Below are 19,421 nucleotides of genomic sequence, written 5' to 3' on the forward strand. Positions count from 1 at the left end.
GAATTCCAAAGTTGCACAACCCTCTGAAAGAAAATAATTCTCCTCATCTCTGTCCCATAAGGGTGACCCCTAACTTTAAAATAGTGCCCCCTAGTTCTGGACACACCTACCAGAGGACACATGCTTTCCATATCAACCTTGTCAAAACTGTTAAGGATCTTATATACTTCAATCAAGTCATCCCTCACTCTTCTAAACTCTAGTGGAAACAAGCCCAACCTGTCCACCCTATTCTCATAAGACAGCCCACTTATTCCAGTTATCAATCCACGAAACCCCCTCTGACTCCAATGCATTTAAGTCCTTCCTTAAATAAAGAGACAAAAACTGCACACAGTATTCGAGGTGCTGTGGAACTGAAACATAGCATCCTTACTTTTATGTTCAATTCCTCTCATAATAAAGGATAGTATTCAATTTGCTTTCTTGATTACATGGTGTACCTGCATTCTACTCACACAAGAGAATGCCTCGGTCCCTCTGCACCTCGGAATTGTGCAGTCGTTTTCCATTTAAGTAATGCTCTGCTTTATTATTCTTCCTTCCAAAGTGAACAACTTCACATTTTCCCACATTATACTCCATCTACCAGTCTTGCCCACTCACAACATATCTATATCTGTCTTCTTTAGAACATACTTTCCTACCTATCTTTCTGGCATCTGCTAGTTTAGCTACCAAGTCGTCATTCCCCTCATCTAAGTCATTGATGTAAATTGTAAGAAGTTGAGGCCCAGCACAGATCCCCTGCCAGACCCAACTCACCACATTTTGCCAATCTGGCAAAGAGCCACTTATACATACTCTCTGTTTTCTGCCAACCAGCCAATTTTCTATCCATTTGTGGTGATTGTCCCTTTAAAGGCAACACAGCCGAGTAAGGGTTATATGGCCTTTGCGACCAATCGGGACTCAGTGTGGAATCAGCCCATGGTAAGAGAGTCTGTGAAAGGGCATCTTTAAACCATGCTAATATATTACACTCTACACCGTAAGCTTTTAGTTTCCACAATGGCCTTTGATGTAGTACCTCATCAAATGCCTTCTGGAAATCCAAGTAGATAAAAATAATAATCTTATTGTCACAAGTAGGCTAACATTAACACCACAATTAAGTTACTGTGAAAAGCCCCTAAGTACATCTACAGGTTCCCTTTTATCCACAGTACATGTTACTGCTTCAAAGAACTCTAATAAATTGGTTAAACATGCTGGGGGTCCTCTAATCTTGGCCATTACCGCCCAGCTGTAAGTGAGAATGGAGAATTTGGCATTCCTATTCACTTTCAGTGGGACCAGAGAATCCCAGCCACGCGTGAGGTCGGAGAATCACGGCCATGATTTCTCCTTTCACAAGATCATGCAGACCGTTCCTAATGACCTTTGCCTGAACTTTTAGGATCGTGAGGACTTAACCACCGCCACCTGCCGACAGCCCTGCTGCTATTTTATGCACAGAGCGTTGATTGGCAGCAGGTGGGACTTCCATCCTCACAATCAGATTGGCAGACTGTTCTGCAGCCCATCCGGGCATAGCGAACCGACCTATTTTACGTACACCCGGCAGAGGCACATGAAATCCAGCCCCATGTCTCAAAATACTCACATAATGTCTCCTAAGGTTTTATTTTCTTCAGGAAAGCTATTTAATTTCCATTTGAACCCAAGCCAGACAAAGAACAAAGAACGAAGAAAAGTACAGCACAGGAGCCGGCCATTCGGCCCTCCAAGCCTGTGTCGACCATGCTGCCCGTCTAAACTAAAATCTTCTGCACTTCTAGGGTCCGTGTCCCTCTATTCCCATCCTATGCATGCATTTGTCAAGATGCCCCTTAAATGTCACTATCATCCCTGCTTCCACCGCCTCCTCCGGCACCCACTACCCTCTGTGTAAAAAACTTGCCTCGTACATCTCCTCTAAACCTTGCCCCTCGCACCTTAAACCTAGTAATTGACCTCTCTACCCTGGGAAAAAGTCTCTGACTATCCACTCTGTCTATGCCCCTCATAATTTTGTATACCTCTATCAGGTCGCCCCGCAACCTCTGGCGCTCCAGTGAGAACAAACCGAGTTTATTCAACCGCTCCTCATAGCTAATGCTCTCCACACCAGGCAACATTCTGGTAAATCTCTTCTGCACCCTCTTTAAAGCCTCCACATCCTTCTGGTAGTGTGGCGACCAGAATTGAACACGATACTCCAAGTATTACTTACTGCAGAGGGATTTGGATAGGCTAAGTGAATGGGTTAGGGTCTGGCAGATGGAATACAATGTTGACAAATGTGAGGTTATCCATTTTGGTAGGAATAACAGCAAAAGGGATTATTATTTAAATGATAAAATATTAAAACATGCTGCTGTGCAGAGAGAGCTGGGTGTGCTAGTGCATGAGTCGCAGAAAGTTGGTTTTCAGGTGCAACAGGTGATTAAGAAGGCAAATGGAATTTTGGCCTTCATTGCTAGAGGGATGGAGTTTAAGACTAGGGAGGTTATGCTGCAATTGTATAAGGTGTTAGTGAGGCCACACCTGGAGTATTGTGTTCAGTTTTGGTCTCCTTACTTGAGAAAGGACGTACTGGCACTGGAGGGTGTGCAGAGGAGATTCACTAGGTTAATCCCAGAGCTGAAGGGGTTGGATTACGAGGAGAGGTTGAGTAGACTGGGACTGTACTCGTTGGAATTTAGAAGGATGAGGGGGGATCTTATCGAAACATATAAGATTTTGAAGGGAATAGATAGGATAGATGCGGGCAGGTTGTTTCCACTGGCGGGTGAAAGCAGAACTAGGGGGCATAGCCTCAAAATAAGGGGAAGTAGATTTAGGACTGAGTTTAGGAGGAACTTCTTCACCGAAAGGGTTGTGAATCTATGGAATTCCTTGCCCAGTGAAGCAGTAGAGGCTCCTTCATTAAATGTTTTTAAGATAAAGATAGATAGTTTTTTGAAGAATAAAGGGACTAAGGGTTATGGTGTTCGGGCCGGAAAGTGGAGCTGAGTCCACAAAAGATCAGCCATGATCTCATTGAATGGTGAAGCAGGCTCGAGGGGCCAGATGGCCTACTCCTGCTCCTGGTTCTTATGTTCTTATGTGTGGCTTAACTAGGTTCTATACAGCTGCAACATGACTCGCCAATGTTTATACTCAATGCCCCGGCCAATGAAGGCAAGCATGCCGTATGCCTTCTTGACTACCTTATCCACCTGTGTTGCCCCTTTCAGTGACCTGTGGACCTGCACACCTAGATCTCTCTGACTGTCAATACACTTGAGGGTTCTACCATTCACTGTATATTCCCTACCTGCATTGGACCTTCCAAAATGCATTACCTCACATTTGTCCGGATTAAACTCCATCTGCCATCCCTCCGCCCAAGTCTCCAAATGATCTAAATCCTGCTGTATCCTCTGACAGTCCTCATTGCTATCTGCAATTACACCAACCTTTGTGTAGTCTGCAAACTTACTAATCAGACCAGTTACATTTTCATTAGGTGATAGCAGGTAATAGTAATCTCTCCAATGTACGTCTGAGTCATGAATACTGAAAGTTCCAAAGGATTGAACACCAAAACCTCGGGAAAAGGTCATAGGCATCCAAGTGGAAACAAAAATAGTTACCTGGAGCATTTTATTGTTTGTTCATCTCTGTCTCATATCAGTGAAATGAATCCGATATTAGATCAGTTTCGAAGAAATTGATTTGTTGCATCTTTATTGAAGCATATGCACTCTGCAAATCAAATCAAAATGAACATAATTTAAAGAAAAACAAGATTAAACATTTGTGAAATTTAAGCTAGTACAGGGGAATGCATTGTTTTTAATGCCTGTTTCATTATTTAATCACTTCAGAAATCAATTTGAGAACATGTGCTTTGGGGGAAATATCTGCCGCTTGATGCTTCATTACATGCTGAAGTTCTGAATGATTGACTTTAGTCTGATCTGAGACCTTTTCTAGCTGTAAACATGTCAGATCCATGAATGTAAATGAAGTGAAACAAATGTTCAAAGAATATGCTTTGTGCTTTTTTTAATGCATTATATTTCTGAAATTGTAAATTGTACTCTGAAGCTAGGGATTGCATTCAGTATTGCCCAGGTTATAATTTCTAATAATTCTGCAGTCAGTTTAATAAATGTCGGTGCCTAAAATTACCTAAACACCAAGTTAAAAGGGGGAAGTCATAATTCAACTCTCTTGAACCATCCTGCTAAAGTGTACTTCTGGGGAAATTTGATTCACATATATATTAAATTGAAAGAAAGTTGCCTGCCAGATAAGCTTGTTATTCCTTGCAGTAAACTGTGTTGTGTTTTGTGCAACCATTCTTGAAAATTTCCAGGTTGATCATTTAAGCCCTTTCATCTGTTTGGACACGCTCCACACATGCTTCCAGGCAGTAACAAATCATGAAGTTATATTATTTACCGCAATTAAATCACTTCTATTGTGACCAAGGTTTATATTCGGTGGCAATTTATTTTCTGATTTTTTGCAAGTTATTGTTAAAGATCCTGGGCGGAATTCTCTCAGCCCAGGCCGGGCTGGAGAATCGACGGGACTGGCACGAATTGTGCGACGCCGGTCCGACCATTCTCCGGAGAGCGGGGAATCAGTGCCATTGGCGTCAGTGCGGTCAGCGCGGCGCCGGTAGAGCGGCCCCCCCGGCAATTATCAACCCAGGGATGGGCCGAACGGCCATGCAATAAAACCCGAGTCCCGCCGGCGCCCGTCTTACCCGATGGGACCTCGGCATGGATGCATCCGGGGGCAGCGTAGTGGGGGGGGGGGGGGGCTCCGACCCCAGGGGGGGGGACCCCCGCTGTGGCCTGGCCCGCGATCAGGGCCTACCGATCGGCGGGCCAGCCTCTTGGGCTGGGGACCTCTTTTGTTCCGCGCCGGTCCCTGTAGCCCTACGCCTTGTTGCGTCGGGGCCGGTGCGGAGAAGGGAGCCACTGTGCATGCACGCATTGGTGCCGGTCCCACTGCGCATGTGCAGACCCGCGGCGCCCATCTGATGCCGGGGATCGGCAGCTGGAGTGATGTGGGTTGTTCCAATGCCATGCTGGCCCCCTGTAGGGGGCAGAATCGCTGCTCCTGAGGCCATGTTGACGGCGTCGAGAAACGCGACGGCGTTTACGACGGCGTCAAAACTTAGCCTCAGGATGAGAGAATCCCACCCCCTATTGCGGATGGACTTCACCTTGCTGCATAAATAGAACGATAAAATGCAACAAAAAGGTACAGCACCTTTCGCCAGAGATTATGCTAATACCACCACCAGAGCAAGTACCATGCATCAGCTCTGGACTTGCACTCAGCAGGCTGGGTTTTGTGAGAGCAGCTCAAGCCTTAGCAACAGGTCGGAACACCTAGAGCAACCCTGACTTGACCTTTTGTGGAAACCTTCCCCCCAGCTGCATTTTAGGCCCACCCAGCAGCTAACTAGCTGTCGTCGGGGCTTCCCTCCTTTAAGGGAAGAGTGCCCACTCCCATGAGTTGCCAGCTAATAGGAAGCTGGCCTTTATGAGGGGAGATCGAGTGGTTGCTGAGGGCAGGCTGGAAGTTGGCCATAGGGACAGCAATTGCCATCAGATGGGTCTCTGTGGGCCAAAGATTGGCCGATAAGGAGGGCATCAGAGCCCACCAGGTGGTCTCCCCACAGCACAGAATAAGTTCTTAGACAGTACTATTTTGCTTGGTAGGCTACTCCAAAAAAAATCAGTAATTGAGAAAATATTTTGTTTTCTGTTAACTGTTTTAACTTAACGTTTTATCAAATTTGTTTATGTCCTCTGATCCCCTTTTTGAAATGTTGGAACTAATAACTTGAGTCTACCTTATCATTAACTTTTAGTACTTTACATATTTTGAGCTTGAGATTAGACAGCGCACAGGGATTGCGATGTAGGATAAAACCCACTGCTTCATTCTGCCTCCTGATGTAAATGAATAGAGGGTGCAGTCAGTGTCAAATACACTGTTGTGGCTGCCCACCTGAGTGGATTGTGATGGACAAGTACGAGTTACTGCTATCCTGCAATCGTTAAAGCCAGCCTGCATTCTTAAAAGGAAGGTGCAATGTGGCTGGACCAGGTGCTTAAAGATGATGCAAAAGGGATTTTGATGTGGGGAACACTGAAGAATGGCACAACATGCCAGTGTGCCACCTTCTCCATTTTCTGATGCTGCACGGGAGTTCTTGATGCAGGGTGTGGAGAGGAGGAGAGATCCACAGGGGATAGCCAGGGGATTCTCCAGCGTTTGCAAAGCAGTGAGAGCAGAGAGACAACTTGACCAATGCCTGGGGTCAAGCCCTGAAAATATGGATGCAGTGCCACACTATGTTTAATGACCTCACATGAGCAGGAAAGGTCAGCCAATCTATCTTTAAATGCAATATCCCACTAACTGCACCACTAGCTTCACGCACTGTTAAACACATCACACCTACTTCCCTCAGCTACCAACAATTTCTATCAGTCATACCTCATATCCAACATTTGCAGCTTCATCTCACCCTCACACACTTGGCGCTCTCCTAGGCCCAGGCCCACATGTCACAGCTTGCACATACTGCCAGCTGTTCAACTGTGACAGCCAAATACCCAAATATGTTGCCTCATGCTCACTGACACTCTTACCTCTCTCTTGCAGGACAAGGTGGTAAACAACTATAGGTAGTAGCACTTCAACAATGGGCAACAGATGTGGCTCCATGTCCTGATCTCCCTGGGGGAAATAGTGCTTACTATCACTGATGTGATCATTTGCTGATCGCTGTTACCAGCAGCAGGGCTGAAACTATCAATGCCATCCTGAAACCAGGGCGGCACAGTGGTGCAGTGGTTGCACTGATGCCTCATGGCGCCAAGGACTCGGGTTCGATCCCGGCCCCAGATTACGGTCTGTGTGGAGTTTGCATATTCTCCCTGTGTCTGCGTGAGTCTCACCCCCACAACCCAAAGATGTGCAGGGTAGGTGGATAGGCCATGCTAAATTGGCCATAATTGGAAAAATTAAAAGAAACACCATCCCGAAGACTAGGGCGTCATTCTCCGACCCCCCGCCGGGTCGGAGAATGGCCGTTGGCCGCCGTGAATTCCGCCCCCGTCCCCCCGCAGAAGTCTCCAGTACCGGAGATTGGGCGGGGGCTGGAATCGGGCCGCGCCGGTTGGCGGGACCCCCCGCTCAATTCTCCGGCCCGAATGGGCCGAAGTCCCGCCCAGAAATTGCCCGTCCCGCCGGCGTAAATTAAACCTGGTATTTACTGGCGGGACCATGCGGCGTGGGCGGGCTCCGGGGTCCTGGGGGGGGACGCGGGGCGATCTGACCCCGGGGGGTGCCCCACGGTGGCCTGGCCCGCGATCGGGGCCCACCGATCCGCGGGCGGGCCTGTGCCGTGGGGGCACTCTTTCCCTTCCGCCTCCGCCACGGTCTCCACCATGGCGGAGGCGGAAGTGACTCTCCCCACTGCGCATGCGCGGGAAACTGTCAGCGGCCGCTGACGCTCCCGCGCATGTGCCGGGAAACTGTCAGCGGCCGCTGACGCTCCCGCGCATGCGCCGCATTTCCGCGCCAGCTGGTGGGGCAACAAACGCCATTTCCGCCAGCTGGCGGGGCGAAAGTCCCTCCGGCGTCGGCGTAGCCCCTCAATGTTGGGGCTCGGCCCCCAAAGATGCGGAGCATTCCGTACCTTTGGGGCGGCGCGATGCCCGTCTGATTGGCGCCGATTTGGGCGCCAGTCGGCGGACATCGCGCTGTTGGGGGAGAATTTCGCCCCTAATCCCCCTTCTCAAAACCCACTTCCTCTTCTTCCCACAAAGTCTCCTGATTTCCAAACAGCAGATGGCATAAGATTGCTCTCCCCTCAGTAGACTATATGACTAGGGCAGCATGGGGCGCAGTGGATAGCACTGGGACTGCGGCGCTAAGGACCCGGGTTCGAATCCCAGCCCTGGGTCACTGTCCGTGTGGAGTTTGCACATTCTCCCCATGTCTGCGTGGGTTTCACCCCCACCACCTAAAGATGTGCAGGTTAGATGGATTGGCCACACTAAATTGTCCCTTAATTGGGAAAAAAAAATAATTGGGTACTCTAAATTTATTTTTAAAAAGTAGACCATATGACCATAAGATGCAGGAGCAGAAGTAGGCCATTCGGCCCATCAAGTCTGTTGCGCCATTCAACGAGATCATGACTGATATCTTGTGATAATCGTCAACTCCAATTTCCCGTCTGATCCCCATAACCCATGATTCTATTTCTGATTTAAAATCTGTCTATCTCAGCCTTGAATGTACGTAACGGCCCAGCCTGCATCGATAGCCCTCTGCAGTAAAGAATTTCATAGATTTACCACCCTCTGAGAGAAGAAATTCCTCCTCATGTCTGTATTCAAATAGGTGGCCCCTTACTTATCGACCCCATCAAGCGCCCTGAGAATTCTATATGTCTCAATAAGGTCACCTCTCATTCTCCTAAACTCCAATGAGTACAAGCATATCGCTGCGCCTTTCTCCATTCAGGTGCCCAAGAATCCTAATTTGAACAAGCTATTGAGGAAGAACAAGAGATAAAAGAGCAAGAGGACAGTGATGAACAGATTTATCATCACTCGTTCTCAGACATGCAGCCGCCAGCTCAGATACTTACACTGTGCATAATTTCAAAGGTAGCGTAGAGGCAGGATCTACACATGATGAGCTGCTGGCTATGAGCAGCCAGCACAATTATAGCGAAGTTGACAAGTTGTTGGAGGGCAAGATGAAATGTAAGTTCTGCTACCAAGGACACAGATGAGAACTATGACGGGGAAGTGTACCAAAGATGACTGATGAATCTGCACACAAGAAATACTTGGTACCTTGCAAAGCCTGCCAGAAAGTTTGTGATCAATGTCAAAGAACATAGAATTTACAGTGCAAAAGGAGGCCATTCGGCCCATCAAGTCTACACCGGCCCCTGAAAGAGCACCGTATCTAAGCCCACACCTCCACTCTATCCCCGTAACCCAGCAACCCCACCCAACCTTTGGACACTACAGGGCAATTTAGCATGGCCAATCCACCCAACCCGCACATCTTTGGACTGTGGGGGGGAAACCGGAGGAAATCCCTGCAGACACGGGGAGAACATGCAGACTCTGCAGACAGTGACCCAAGCCGGGAATCGAACCTGGGTCCAAAAGTAAAGCATAGGCGAGCACTGTTGCTCCTAATCATCCAGTGACACCCCCTGGAATCAGCTTGTGACGAAATGGCAGACTTAGTTGTGATAGCTCCATGATTATAAATCGCAAATACTCAGTCAACGTTCCCACGTAGCTCCTTGAGGGAGTTTGATCTGTGGAATTATATGCCAAGAAGGCGGACTAGTAAAAAGAAAATGGTGAGTATTTTTAAACTGTAGGAACCCTTTCGATAAACATTTGTATTTTGGCCCCATGTTGACAGCTACGACAGCAAAGCAAACTAACAGACCGAGTGCAATAATGCTTAAATTCTTAAGGAGATATTTAGGGGATTGTCACAGCAACTTCATGGCAGTGTTAATGTAGGCCGAAATGTGACACTAATATAGATTATCATTATTGCTTCCACCTAATTTTACCAAACTTACTCAAAGCACAATTATCCTTTACTGCCTTGGTCTAAAATAGATTTGTAATAGCCGGCACACAAACTTGTTCCTTCTAACAAGTGATCCACTAACAATCCAAGCAATAAAAAAAATCGAAACCAATAAATATTAGTATTACGCACAGGGAACGACATCCAGTCATATGTAATCCAATCAGTGAAAAAAGCATTCAGAAGTTATCCAAAAATTACCCTTCTCCAGCAGAACAATGTTTTTTATGTAACTGTCAACGATATTCTACCCCAGTAATATAGGTAAAAACAAAGCACTTACATTTTCATGAATCACTTAATCCACGTTCTTCTCATGAAATAAATTTGAGTCCATTATCTACCACGAAATGTATTCATTTTATCAATATTCTGCAACATTTTAATTTGATAGGGCAAAATCTAATTTTTGTATTAACAACTGTTCATTTGATTCCAAGCATTCAATTGGATGGGATTTTTCATAGATTCAGTTAGTTTATGTTAGGGGCTGGTTTAGCTCACTGGGCTAAATCGCTGGCTTTTAAAACAGACCAAGGCAGGCCAGCAGCACGGTTCAATTCCCGTACCGGCCTCCCCGAACAGGCGCCGGAATGTGGCGACTAGGGGCTTTTCACAGTAACTTCATTGAAGCCTACTCGTGACAATAAGCGATTTTCATTCATTTCATTTTTCATTCATTATGTTGCGTCCAAAGTGCAATTTATGGGCCATTTCTCACTCATGTGCCCCCATAACTCCAATTTAATACCCCCATAACATGGAGGTATCCAGCACCAATTTGGCACAGGGCTTTGCACAGAGCTTGGAGCCCATCTTTCCGAACATAGTCTGCACCTGAACCGAGCTGGGACCAGTGTTCTGGCGAAAAGAGTAAATAGGGTGGTCAATAGGACTTTAAACTAAAGATTGGGGGGAAGGGAAAGTCAGGGAACCAAGAGGTGAAGTAATCAGTGGGGAGCGTAGCTGCTGAGGAATACAAAAAAGCACGAACAGACAAAACTCAAGAGTGGTTACGATTGTCCCCATCCCACAAAATATGACACAGTGTATGGAAAGGCTCAGTAAACCAAGGTCCACCACACTAAGAAAACAAAAAGGGACGGTCAATAGAGAATTAAAGGTGCTATATTTAAATGTGCGCGGTGTACGGAACAAGGTAAATGAGCTTGTGGCCCAGATTGTGACTGGCAGGTATGATGTGGTAGGCATCACAGAGACATGGTTGCAGGGGGTACAGGACTGGCATTTAAACATCCAGGGATTCACAACCTATCGAAAAGACAGGGAGGTGGGCAGAGGGGGCGGGGTTGCCTTGTTAATTAGGAATGAAATTAAATCAATAGCACTAAATGACATAGGGTCAGATGATGTGGAGTCTGTGTGGGTAGAGTTGAGGAACCACAAAGGCAAAAAAACCATAATGGGAGTTATGTACAGGCCTCCTAACAGTGGCCAGGACCGGGGGCACAAAATGCACCACGAAATAGAAAGTGCATGTCAGAAAGGCAAGGTCACAGTGATCATGGGGGACTTCAATATGCAGGTGGACTGGGTAAATAATGCTGCCGGTGGACCCAAGGAAAGGGAATTCATTGAATGTTTACAGGAGGGCTTTTTGGAACAGCTTGTGATGGAGCCCACGAGGGAACAGGCCATTCTGGACTTAGTGTTATGTAATGAGCCAGATTTGATTAAAGATCTTAAAGTAAGGGAGCACTTAGGAGGCAGTGATCATAATATGGTTGAATTCAATCTCCAATTTGAAAGAAAGAAGGTAGAATCAGATGTAAAGGTGTTACAGTTAAACAAAGGTAACTACAGGGGCATGAGGGAGGAACTGACGAAAAACGACTGGGAGCAGAGCCTAGTGGGAAAGACAGTAGAACAGCAATGGCAGGAGTTTCTGGGAGTAATTGAGGACACAGTACAGAGGTTCATCCCAAAGAAAAGAAAGGTTATCAGAGGGGGGATTAGGCAGCCATGGCTGACAAAGGAAGTTAGGGAATGCATCAAAGCAAAAGAGAAAGCCTATAATGTGGCAAAGAGTAGTGGGAAGTCAGAAGATTGGGAAGGCTACAAAAACAAACAGAGGATAACAAAGAGAGAAATAAGGAAAGAGAGGATCAAATATGAAGGTAGGCTAGCCAGTAACATTAGGAATGATAGTAAAAGTTTCTTTAAATACATTAAAAACAAACGGGAGGCAAAACTTGACATTGGGACGCTCCAAAATGATGCTGGTAATCTAGTGATGGGAGACAAGGAAATAGCTGAGGAACTAAATAAGTACTTTGCGTCAGTCTTCACAGTAGAAGACATGAGTAATATCCCAACAATTCCGGAGAGTCAGGGGGCAGAGTTGAATATGGTAGCCATCACAAAGGAGAAAGTGCTAGAGAATGATCTTTTAAAAGTCATTGGAGTCAGGGAAAGTCCCAGAGGATTGGAAAATCGCTGTTGTAACCCCCTTGTTCAAGAAGGGAACAAGGAAAAAGATGGAAAATTATAGGCCAATTAGCCTAACCTCGGTCAAGTCGCCCCTCATCCTTCTCTGTTCTAATGAGAAAAGGCCTAGCACCCTCAACCTTTCCTCGTAAGACCTACTCTCCATTCCAGGCAACATCCTGGTAAATCTTCTTTGCACCTTTTCCAAAGCTTCCACATCCTTCCTAAAATGAGGTGACCAGAACTGTACACAGTACTCCAAATGTGGCCTTACCAAAGTTTTGTACAGCTGCATCATCACCTCACGGCCCTTAAATTCAATCCCTCTGTTAATGAACGCGAGCACACCATACGCCTTCTTCACAGCTCTATCCACTTGAGTGGCAACTTTCAAAGATGTATGAACATAGACCCCAAGATCTCTCTGCTCCTCCACATGGCCAAGAACTCTACCGTTAACCCTGTATTCCGCAATCATATTTGTCCTTCCAAAATGGACAACCTCACACTTTTCAGGGTTAAACTCCATCTGCCACTTCTTAGCCCAGCTCTGCATCCTATCTATGTCTCTTTGCAGCCGACAACAGCCCTCCTTACTATCCACAACTCCACCAATCTTCGTATCGTCTGCAAATGTACTGACCCACCCTTCAACTCCCTCATCCAAGTCATTAATGAAAATCACAAACAGCAGAGGACCCAGAACTGATCCCTGCGGTACGCCACTGGTAACTGGGATCCAGGCTGAATATTTGCCATCCACCACCACTCTCTGACTTCTATCGGTTAGCCAGTTCGTTATCCAACTGGCCAAATTTCCCACTATCCCATGCCTCCTTACTTTCTGCATAAGCATAAGTTTCTGGGGAACTTTATCAAATGCCTTACTAAAATCCATGTACACTACATCCACTGCTTTACCTTCATCCACATGCTTGGTCACCTCCTCAAAGAATTCAATAAGACTTGTAAGGCAAGACCTACCCCTCACAAATCCGTGCTGACTATCCCTAATCAAGCAGTGTCTTTCCAGATGCTCAGAAATCCTATCCTTCAGTACCCTTTCCATTACTTTGCCTACCACCGAAGTAAGACTAACTGGCCTGTAATTCCCAGGGTTATCCCTAGTCCCTTTTTTGAACAGGGGCACGACATTCGCCACTCTCCAATCCCCTGGTACCACCCCTGTTGACAGTGAGGACGAAAAGATCATTGCCAACGGCTCTGCAATTTCATCTCTTGCTTTCCATAGAATCCTTGGATATATCCCGTCAGACCCGGGGGACTTGTCTATCCTCAAGTTTTTCAAAATGCCCAACACATCTTCCTTCCTAACAAGTATTTCCTCGAGCTTACCAATCTGTTTCACACTGTCCTCTCCAACAATATGGCCCCTCTCATTTGTAAATACAGAAGAAAAGTACTCGTTCAAGACCTCTCCTATCTCTTCAGACTCAATACACAATCTCCCGCTACTGTCCTTGATCGGACCTACCCTCGCTCTAGTCATTCTCATATTTCTCACATATGTGTAAAAGGCCTTGGGGTTTACCTTGATCCTACCCGCCAAAGATTGTTCATGCCCTCTCTTAGCTCTCCTAATCCCTTTCTTCAGTTCCCTCCTGGCTATCTTGTATCCCTCCAATGCCCTGTCTGAACCTTGTTTCCTCAGCCTTACATAAGTCTCCTTTTTCCTCTTAACAAGACATTCAACCTCTCTTGTCAACCATGGTTCCCTCACTCGACCATCTCTTCCCTGCCTGACAGGGACATACATATCAAGGACACGTAGCACCTGTTCCTTGAACAAGTTCCACATTTCACTTGTGTCTTTCCCTGCCAGCCTATGTTCCCAACATATGCACTTCAATTCTTGTCTGACAACATCGTATTTGAGTAAAATAAGGGCCCATGGTATTCGAGGCAAGGTACTAACATGGATTGACGATTGGCTGTCAGACAGAAGGCAGAGAGTTGGGATAAAAGGTTATTTTTCGGAATGGCAACCGGTGACGAGTGGTGTCCCGCAGGGTTCAGTGTTAGGGCCACAGCTGTTCTCTTTATATATTAACGATCTAGATGACGGGACTGAGGGCATTCTGGCTAAGTTTGCCGATGATACAAAGATAGGCGGAGGGGCAGGTGGTATGGAGGAGGTGGGGAGGCTGCAGAAAGATTTACACAGTTTAGGAGAGCGGTCCAAGAAATGGATGATGAAATTCAACGTGGGCAAGTGCGAGGTCTTGCCTTTGGAAAAAAGAATAGAGGCGTGGACTATTTTCTAAACGGTGACAAAATTCATAATGCTGAAGTGCAAAGGGACTTGGGAGTCCTAGTCCAGGATTCTCTAAAGGTAAACTTGCAGGTTGAGTCCGTAATTAAGAAAGCAAATGCAATGTTGTCATTCATCTCAAGAGGCTTGGAATATAAAAGCAGGGATGTACTTCTGAAGCTTTATAAAGCATTAGTTAGGCCCCATTTAGAATACTGTGAGCAATTTTGGGCCCCACACCTCAGGAAGGACATACTGACACTGGAGCGGGTCCAGCGGAGATTCACACGGATGATCCCAGGAATGGTAGGCCTAACATACGATGAACGTCTGAGGATCCTGGGATTATATTCATTGGAGTTTAGGAGGTTGAGGGGAGATCTAATAGAAACTTACAAGATAATGAATGGCTTAGATAGGGTGGATGTAGTGAAGTTGTTTCCATTAGCAGGGGAGACTAGGACCCGGAGGCACGCCTTAGAATAAAAGGGAGTCACTTTAGAACAGAGATGAGGAGAAATTTCTTCAGCCAGAGAGTGGTGGGTCTGTGGAATTCATTGCCACAGAGGGCGGTGGAGGCCGGGACGTTGAGTGTCTTTAAGACAGAAGTTGATAAATTCTTGATTTCTCGAGGAATTAAGGGCTATGGAGAGAGAGCGGGTAAATGGAGTTGAAATCAGCCATGATTGAATGGTGGAGTGGACTCGATGGGCCGAATGGCCTTACTTCCGCTCCTATGTCTTATGACCTTATGGTCTTATAGCCAGTTCCATTAGTACACATGTCGATCCAACATCTGGTGACCAATGTGTCAGCTCCCATTGCAGAAGGCACTCAATGTCAGAGTGCTTCAGTTCAAGCTGTAGCTGAATTCATGCAAGTTTAGCTTGCTACCATACAGGCTTAGACTGCTACTATCATGGCGGCAGATTACAATGTGTAAAGGGGCTTTCAGGCTTTCACAGCAGTTGAAAGAAAAAATTTACCAGGATGTCTTGAGGCCGCACCCTTGAGGAGTGGCAGTGAGTCGGTGGCGAATGAACCTCTCTCAATTTGACATCATTCGTCTTCTCACTACCATCACTCCAGCAGTGCCCTTGTTGTTGCCAGACAGTCCAGGCTGCTGTCCTCCATGCCGTGATGGTGGAGTCCACAGCTGGGCTTTCTAGGGCTCAAGCTAATCAAGGTCATTCTGCAAGGCCATCTGCCATCTTCTCCACTGAAAGTCAGCAGCCTTCCACCTGTCATACTACAGCCACTGAGGTAGCACTGAGTGGGAACACGAGGACAGGCAAAGCCACATGGAAAATAGGCACTCAGGGAATTTAGTAGGGTGATTAGTTGATGTTTGCATGCGATATGGCATCATTTGATTTCTAAATTTGGTTCAGAATGCTTATTTTGTGGTGGTTTTTATTCTTGTATTGTGCCCAAGCAGATAATGTGATAGTCAGGGCAGAGGGAAGGTGAGGTATGGAGCAGTTAGTCAATGGGAAATTGGTGTTTCATTCACTGGTAGGCAGCCAATACGGCCAGCCCAGCCAGGAAACGGATGTGCTAGCTGCCTCCTCCATTCCACTTCCTTCTCATGAACTGCTCACCATCCAGCTCTTGGCCAGGCCTGTGCTCTCATGAGGTTTTGTAGCTTACAACAGGCCAGCACGGAATTTGACATGTGCTCTTGCAGTTACTGCAGGGCTCTCTTAGTATGATCCAGGTAGTGGAGGGCATTGTTTAAGCACTCTAATGGTCTGCTCTATCAAATTTTGTAATGCTGCAGAGCTTTGATTTTATGCATGGTGTCAATGTGTGAGTGGGCTACACACCTCAGTCATAATACAAGTTGTGAAAGAATAGCCTCGTCACTCGGTCGTCCATCCTCCGATTTGTCATTGTGGCACAAATGCAGCAAACTCACACAGGATGACGGCGTTGTGGCTGTTGTCAGGAAACCAGGCATTGATCAGCGTGATAGACTTCGTTTCACCAAGGCAAGGGCCTCCCTTTGGGCAGAAAACCAAAGAAGAACTATGGACTGAACAGCATAAAGCCTTAACATAATTTAGGAATACATGTACCTGAATAACTTACCATTCTATTGTGTTTTTAATGGCTTTGTCTCTTCAGGCTGGCTTGCCAAACACAGACTTGGAGCTTTACTTTGAAAATTGTGGGAAACAAACTGACAATTTCCTGATCGGCAACGAAAGTGATGTGGCTGCCGTTACTCTAAGAGGCTTTTCTAAGTCTCACAGTTCCATTCACTGCCTCACATTTGTTCATCCAGTATTACAATAGCTTACATTTATTGGTGTTAAATGTTCACAGGGTTAATTTTCCAAGTACACACTGGACTCAGGAAATCATGCCTGCTGGTTGTGAATGATGACAACCTGAGGCAGCGTGCCCAGAGATATTAGCATATGCTCAGCCTGTGCCCCAGGTTCCCTGCCATCAGTGCTGCAAACTTGAGTTATTACCTCCATGGAATTAAACTCATGGGGAACTTTGCTAATTACCTATTAAAAACTCTGATGCATAGCAGCCTGGAGAATTTGTTTTACTAAAACTATTTTATTAAAGGTAAAGATTAGAGCTCCATCAAGATCCACTCAAATGTGGAATATATGACATGAGTGATTCAACTTCTAAATTAATTGGTTTGCCATTGCTTGAAATACCGATCTTTATGGGGACATTCAGTGAGCTCTCCTACGCCTGTACTACGCCTGTCGCATGCCTTGTAACTGCTTTTTCAATGACAGTGATTATACATTTGTTGATTTTGTTGATTACAGAATTCCAGTGCTGACCACCGGGTACGGCTTGACCTGGGCTTGTGGGACAAATTCAGTGAACTTGCCACAAAGTGCATTATCAAAATCGTGGAATTTGCTAAACGACTGCCTGGCTTCACGAGCTTGACCATTGCGGATCAGATCACTCTGCTCAAAGCTGCTTGCCTGGACATCTTGGTAGGTTCCCATTTGTTAAAATGATTTATTTGTGTGTCAGCACAATATTGCCTGGAATTGACCTTCAGATTTTGCACCTCCCTGTCTTGTCAGAACCAGCTGGGAACGCTGTGTGAGCTTCGACATTGATATATGGAGTGAGGTCAGGGGCCGTGCCGTTGACTCAATTGTTGAGACAGCTAAGTTCAGCCACGAGCTCCCAAGATTCACCGAACCAACTGTTCCCTGCTCAAGAGATTTCAAAACTTTTGGTGTATGCACTTCTCAGCTGAGAAAGAATAACCCCCTAATTGCAGTCACACATTTCCTGGCTTACTGTGGTTGGAAGCAGAAAAATTAAAAGAACGAAGACTTTAAGTATTAAATTGCATTTCAGTTTAAATTAATTGTTCCCATATACCTTAATACGTCTCAAGGATCATTTTTCAACCCCCCAACTTCCACTGGGAGCCATTTCTTGAAAGAATCAATGGCTCCTTATCGCTCCTATTTGCCTCACCAGAAAGCTGAACTAAATATAGTGCTGTGTCTCTCAAAATGATCTCATATGAACAAATTAGGTGAGAATAGAATGCTAGTTATCTGTCACTCACTGCAATTCGTGAGTGAGGCGGGACCAAAGGCTGAGTTTCCAACCTGCTCAACAGGTGTAACACTGGCGATGACGATCAGCCTAACTTTCACTTTTCATTGGCTTCATCTGCACTATTTTGCTTTTGTTTTGCCAACCTTAAGTGGTTGAGCCGAGCAGCTTGTTTGCATGTTAAGATTCCGATATAACATTATGGCGCTGTCCCCTCCACTAATAACACCCCACTATCCGTGTCCATTTCTGCGAGCAAGCTGATCTGAAATCACGGGCGAGATTCTCCGACCCCCCGCCGTGTCGGAGAATCGCCGGGGGCTGCCGTGAATCCCGCCCCCGCCGGTTGCCGAATTCTCCACCACCGGATATTCGGCGGGGGCGGGAATCGCGCCGCGCCGGTTGGCGGGCCACCCCCCGCGCTTCTCCGGCGCGGGATGGGCCGAAGTCCCGTCGCTAAAATGCCTGTCCCGCCGGCGTAGATTAAACCACCTACCTTACCGGCGGGACAAGGCGGCGCGGGTGGGCTCCAGGGTCCTGGGGGGGGATGCGGGGCGATCTGGCCCTGGGGGGTGCCCCCACGGTGGCCTGGCCCGCGATCGGGGCCCACCGATCCGCGGGCGGGCCTGTGCCGTGGGGGCACTCTTTTCCTTCTGCCTTCGCCACGGTCTCCACCATGGCGGAGGCGGAAGAGAGTCCGCTGACGGCATTCCCGCCCATGCGCCGCCCGGAGATGTCATTTCCGCGCCAGCTGGCGGGGCACCAAAGGCCTTTTCCGCCAGCTGGCGGGGCGGAAATTCGTCCGGCGCCGGCCTAGCCCCTTAAGGTTCGGGCTTGGCCCCCAAAGATGCGGAGCATTCCGCACCTTTGGGGCGGCGCGATGCCCAACTGATTTGCGCCGTTTTGGGCGTCAGTCGGCGGACATCGCGCTGTTTCCGGAGTATTTCGCCCCACATGTCTTTATTGGAGCTGTTGACGAGTGCTTTGACAGAACATAACTATTCCGTGCCTTCATAAAACTTCCATGCTTTGAGATTCCTACATGTTGTAATTGCCTCCTTTTATTGTTTTTTTAAAGCATAAAGATTTATTTATAGAGTTCTTACTCCTCCCAAGAATTGGGGCAGCACGGTAGCATAGTAGTTAGCACAGTTGCTTTACAGCTCCAGGGTGCCAGGTCGATTCCCGGCTTGGGTCACTGTCTGTGAGGAGTCTGCATGTTCTCCCCGTGTCTGCGTGGGTTTCCTCCGGGTGCTCCGGTTTCCTCCCACAGCCCAAAGATGTGCAGGTTAGGTGGATTGGCCATTCTAAATTGCTCTTAGCATCCAAAAAGGTTAGGTGGGGTTACTGGGTTACGGGGATAAAGGGGATAGGGTGGAGGCGTGGGGCTTAAGTAGGGTGCTCTTTCCAAGAGCCGGTGCAGACTCGATGGGCTGAATGGCCTCCTTCTGCATTGTAAATTCTATGAAATCTATGAAGAATAGAGACACAATAGTGATCAAAT

At 46.9% G+C, this 19,421-nt stretch overlaps 1 protein-coding gene across 5 annotated transcripts in view; it reads left to right on the forward strand.

Annotated features, from left to right (window-relative positions):
- LOC140425237 (retinoic acid receptor beta-like) overlaps positions 1–19,421 on the forward strand; it is a 325,114-nt gene that overhangs the window by 253,804 nt on the left and 51,889 nt on the right. For all 5 annotated transcript variants that reach the window (XM_072509317.1, XM_072509318.1, XM_072509321.1 and 2 more), the window contains one exon: positions 17,158–17,334. In XM_072509317.1, the coding sequence (XP_072365418.1) occupies positions 17,158–17,334 (177 nt within the window). The remainder of the gene's footprint in view (positions 1–17,157; positions 17,335–19,421) is intronic.

The sequence above is a fragment of the Scyliorhinus torazame genome, chromosome 6 (genome assembly GCF_047496885.1).
Source record: "Scyliorhinus torazame isolate Kashiwa2021f chromosome 6, sScyTor2.1, whole genome shotgun sequence".
NCBI lineage: Eukaryota > Metazoa > Chordata > Chondrichthyes > Carcharhiniformes > Scyliorhinidae > Scyliorhinus > Scyliorhinus torazame.